General features: G+C 44.8%; 1 protein-coding gene across 1 annotated transcript in view; it reads right to left on the bottom strand.

The window, feature by feature from the left end:
• Positions 1-4,359: 4,359 nt before the first annotated feature.
• Positions 4,360-5,564, bottom strand: part of LOC138367615 (ice nucleation protein InaA-like) — a 40,492-nt gene continuing 39,287 nt past the window's right edge. Inside the window, exons 3-4 of the mRNA XM_069329337.1 lie at positions 5,486-5,564; positions 4,360-4,370 (exon numbers count right to left, since the gene is read on the bottom strand). The exon at positions 5,486-5,564 is cut by the window's right edge and continues 65 nt beyond it. Coding sequence (XP_069185438.1) covers positions 4,360-4,370; positions 5,486-5,564 — 90 coding nt within the window. The remainder of the gene's footprint in view (positions 4,371-5,485) is intronic.

Raw genomic sequence — 5,564 nt, 5'->3', positions numbered from 1 at the left:
TATATATATATATATATGTCGTACCTAGTAGCCAGAACGCACTTCTCAGCCTACTATTCAAGGCCCGATTTGCCTAATAAGCCAAGTTTTCATGAATTAATTGTTTTTCGAGTACCTAACCTACCTAACCTAACCTAACCTAGCTTTTTCTGCAACCTAACCTAACCTAACCTATAAAGATAGATTAGGTTAGGTTAGGTAGGGTTGGTTAGGTTCGTTCATATATCTACGTTAATTTTAACTCCAATAAAATAAAACTGACCTCATACATAATGAAATGGGTAGCTTTATCATTTCATAAGAAAAAAATTAGAGAAAATATATTAATTCAGGAAAACTTGGCTTAATAGGCAAATAGGGCCTTGCATAGTAGGCCGAGAAGTGCGTTCTGGCTACTAGGTACGACATTATATATATATATATATATATATATATATATATATATATATATATATATATATATATATATATATATATATATATATATATATATTGTGACGGGAAAGTGTTGGAGTGTTGATGTTCGGCAGTCCTCCAATGGCAGGTGTCAATGCCTGGTCACACATAAAACAAAAAGATAGACTGCTTGCCTGTTGTCTGTGGTAAGTTAGAGGGAGGAACACGTAAAACACAAAGTATGAACAATGAAACTTTAATATATTTACTTTAAACATAAATGAAAATAAAGACAAATCTCGGGGGAATGAAAAATACAATTAAATAACAAAGATAAATGCAAAGACAATGTGAGACACAATAGTACAAAGTTGAAATGTTAAAATGGTGCTGAGAATATCGGCTATGGCTGAAACCTCCCTTCGTATACAAGCCAGTAGCTTAGTATGCCAGAGAGAGATGTCAACTCTAAGAGCACAAAGAATATTCTGAAGTTGATAGCTGGTCAGGCTCAGACGTCGACTCAGGTAGGGGGCACTGAGGTGCGGTGTGCAGGTGCGCGGTCGGCGAGTCACCAATCAGGAGCAGGCAAACTGGTGAAGGGTAGTTAGCTGGTTTGATGACGAGCCGGCGTGTGGAGGGTGTGTGGAGTGGGGGAATCTTGGGTACGTTTTTGCCTCCTGGTCAAAACGTTTTGTGCTACCAGTGACGTATCTTGAATGTAGCATCTATGACTTGTAGAATTGACGTAACTTGAAGTAGGGAAGAGCAGGCTCAATCTCTTTAGAAAGAGATTATCGTCACAACTCTCCCCCGAAGCCTGCGGTTCTGGGTGAAGTTACGTTTTCAGGTGGTAGAGTGGTAGGTGGAGCAGCCTCCACCTCATAGACTCTGGAGAGGGCGTCTGCTATGATGTTGTCAGAACCCTTGATGTAGAAGATCTCCAGGTTGAAATTCTACAGATATAAAGCCCATCGTAGAAGCCGTTGGTTGTTGAATTGGGCTTGCTGCAGGAAGCGTAGGGGATTGTGGTCCGAGTAGATGGTGGTAGACTGAGTACCTTGCAGGTACGGTTCGAAGTGCTGCAAGTTCAGGACGATTGATAGTAGCTCCTTTTCGATCATGCTGTAGTTCCTTTGGTGTGGCTTTAATTTATAGCTGTAGTAGCTAACAGGCAGAATCTCCTCGGCTCGTTGTTGCATTAGGACACCCCCGATGCCGGTACCACTGGCGTCGACATGGAGGATGAAAGGCTTCGTGATATCTGGCGAGGCAGGAATAGGATTAGAACAGAGCAGGAATTTAAGTTGTTCAAAAGCAACGGTTTGCTGAATGGTCCAATGATACCGTTGCTTGGGGCTGGTTAAGGTGATCAATGGTGTCGCCACCGTACTAAAGTTCCTCACAAACCTACGGTAGTAGGAGGCAAGACCAAGGAAGCGCAAGAGCTGCTTCCTGGTGGTAGGCTGTGGGTAATGCTGGATGGCTAGGGTATGTATGTTTAACGGAGCTATGCTGCCACTCCCTATCTCATGGCCAAGATAACGCACTTTACCTTTGGCAAAGGTGGACTTGCCCAAGTTGATGGTGAGGCCGGCTGACAGGAGCTTGGCAAACAATCGTTGCAGCTGGAGCAGATGTTCGCTCCAGGTGTTGGTTGCCACAATGATATCATCCAAGTAGGCGTAGGTGTTATCCAAGCTCTGGATGACGTGGTTGACAGCTCGCTGAAAGGTGGCCGGGGCATTACATAGTCCAAAGGGAAGGCGTTCGTATCTGTAAAGGCCAAATGGAGTGGTAAAGACAGATATTTCCTTAGCTCGCTCCATTAAACATAACTGGTAATATCCTTTTAACAAGTCCAACTTCGATAGGTACCGCGCATGACCAATGGCGTCCAGGATGTCATCTATTCTAGGTAAGGGGTACGCATCCTTGACAGTCACAAGATTTAACTTCCGATAGTTGGTACATAGTCTCACCTTACCATGCGGTTTTGGCACCAAGATGCAGGGTGAGGCCCAGGGGTACTCACAAGGGGTAGCCAGCCCATGATCCAGGAGGTGCTGTACCTCAGCACGCATGACTTCCTTCTTACTCGGGCTGATTCGGTAGAAAGGTTGACGAATCGGCCGTGTGTCGGGGAGTAGTTGGATGTCGTGCTTAACCACATTACACTCCTGTGGATCATCGTTGAACAACTTCTGGTGTCCGTTGAAGATTCTGATGAGAGGTGCACTATTATTGTCCTGAAAAAAATTATTAAGATTAGCAAGGATTTCCGAGTTGGAAAGCACCGACTCAGTGTTAGTGCTTTCGGGAGAAGCAGGGAAGGTTTCACTGTGGAGGTATGGACCTTTAAACGCGGAAACTGATACCAACACAGTGGAGGGAATACCTTGATACTGCTTCAGGAGGTTGACGTGGCACAACTGGGTCTTCCGCCGCCTATCTGGAGTCTCTAGAACGTAGTTGTGGTTGTTCCTGCACTCCTTGATACGGTAGGGTCCTGAAAACTTGTTTTGCAATGGAGAACCTGGGATGGGAAAATATGCCAACACGAAGTCTCCTGGTTTAAATTTCCTTAATTTGCTGCTTCGGTCAAAATGAGTCTTCATCCTCTCCTGGGCTTTCAATAGGTTGTCATTAGCAAATTTACGTACTCTCTCTAGAATGTGTTTTAAGTTTTGAAGAAACTGAGGCACATTCTGATGGTCACTGAAGGTGGCATTACGTAGAGAGTCCTTGAAAGCTTTGAGAGGAGTACGGCACTTACGTCCGTAGAGCATCTCATAAGGAGATACTCCTAGAGACTCATTGGGGAGACTTCTGAAAATGCACAAAATAAGATCAAGTTGTTTATCCCAGTCCTTCAAGGTGTCATTGCAGAACTTCTTTAGAGTGCTTTAATAGTCTGATGACTACGTTCAAGAGAACCCTGTGAAGCAGGATGATAGGGGCTGGACAGTACCTGTGTGATGTTGAACTCCTCCAGTGTCTTCTTGAAGAGATCACTGGTGAAGTTGGTGCCATAGTCGCTTTGAACCTCTCTTGGAAATCCATACTGGGTGAAGATCTTCAATAGGTGTTTCACCACAGTAGCAGCCGTAATGTTCTTTACTGGAATTGCAATGGGGAACCTGGTGGTAGGACACATGATAGTTAATATATATGCGTTGCCAGAACTGGTCCGGGGTAAAGGACCAACACAGTCTATTATGAGTCTGTGGAAAGGTTCCGCAGGCACCTGGATGGGTTTTAGTGGAGCCTGAGGAATAGAGATGTTAGGTTTACCTGCCATCTGACATATATGACACTGTTGTACGTATTTCTTTACGTCTTTTACCATACCTAGCCAGTAGTAGTCTTGTCTGATTCCGTGGTAGGTTTTGTTGAAACCATAGTGAGAAAGAGCTCCGTGGGCCAGGTGTAGAATATCGGGCCGTACGCTGGTGGGAATCACTAGCTGTTCGACATTGGCCCAATCGTCATCCTCCTTCAGCTTGCTGGGTCTATATCTGCGGTAGAGCAATTCATTCTCTAGGAAGAACCCAGGGATACTGTCAGGTTGAGTCTCAGCCTGGAAGAATAATGGTGTTAATGATTGATCTTCCCTCTGTAACTTACGGAACTTCAACTTGGTAAGATTTGGAGGTAGATTCCGAGAGTCTTGAGGGACAGCGGTAGCAGTAGAGTCAGCTGGTTGCGGTCGTGCAGCTTGTGCACGGGTGGTCACCAAAACCGGAGGAGAAACTTTATCACTTTCTTGAACCTCTGCTGGAACATATTCAAAGATAGGATTATCCATTACAGAAGTACACACCTGGGGTTTGTCCGTGATGATGAGGTTGGGCGGTTGCAGATCTTCTGCCAAGTCGTTGCCCAGGAGAAGTTGCACTCCAGGCATGGGAAAAGGTTTTTCCCTGATGGCGACTTGGACTTCACCGGTCACGAAGGGACAATTTAGGTGGACTCTGGAAAGTGGATATGGAGTGGTAGCAGTGAGGTCAGTGATAAAGACGGTTTCCCTAGTGTAGGTGACGTTAGGCACAGCCGATTTCAAGATGATAGACTGAAGAGCCGCTGTGTCCTTCAAGATCTTCAATTTGAAACTTCCCTCCGAATCTGTACCGTTGGTAGAGACAGTTCCAGGATACAGGTGTTTACTGAAGAGAGAAAGATCATTACCATGAACACCAACATTCATCACAGGCTTACCGGACTTAGGAGTCTGTTTGGGTTTAGTAGATTCATTGCTCTTGTATTGAGCCTTCACACATCTATCTATGGTATGTTCATAGAGTTTGCAATACTTACAATACAATTGTGAGCTCGCTTGATCTGTATTCACTTTATCGTAACTGTACCAAGACTTCTTACTGAAAGGTGGTTCTGGTGTCAGCCGGTGGATGAGGCTGTAGGTGTCAGCCGACTTCGCACATTTGATGTAGTCGGTTTCTTCTTTATCTGCTAGCTATAAACGGACGGAAGGGGGAACACGTCTCAAGAAATTCTCAACTAGCATGAGGTTGATGAGTTCTGCAAATTTAGAGACATGTGCTGCTTCCAGCCATTTCATAAAATATCTTTTCTTGGTATTGGCAAATTCTAGAAAGGTGGTGGTACTTGCCTGTAGATGGTCATGAAATTTTCGTCTGTAGCTTTCGGTGGAGAGAAGGTAGGCGTCCAACACTGCTTGCTTCAGGGTCTGGTAGTCATTCTCAGACGCTAAGGTACTGAGAGTAACTGCAGCTCTACCTGTAAGATGCACTCTGAGAAGGGTAGACCATTGATCAGCAGGCCAGCTAAGTTTATTAGCTAGGGTCTCAAAGGTGGTAAAAAAGACATCGATCTGTCTCGACGAATGGTGGCATTAACTTACTTGCATGGGAGACATTGAAACTTACTGGAAGACTAGCGGTAGCTTGCTGGCGTTGAGTGAGGTGTGTAGTTTCCAACGTGAGTTCTTGTTGACGACATTCTATAGCCATTGGCGCTTGCTGTTTGTCATGCTCGCGTTGTATCTCCAGGTGGCGTTGTTTTGCTTCAAGCTGTACTCACTCACACTCACGGAGTATTGCAGTCTCACGTTCCTTGAGAGCCACCTCTCTTTCTTGTTCTTCTTTCCTTATTGCAGCTTCTTCTTTCCTGATTTGTAGAGCTACTTG

This window comes from Procambarus clarkii, chromosome 22, assembly GCF_040958095.1.
Source record: "Procambarus clarkii isolate CNS0578487 chromosome 22, FALCON_Pclarkii_2.0, whole genome shotgun sequence".
NCBI lineage: Eukaryota > Metazoa > Arthropoda > Malacostraca > Decapoda > Cambaridae > Procambarus > Procambarus clarkii.
This window is presented reverse-complemented; position numbering and strand designations above follow the sequence as displayed.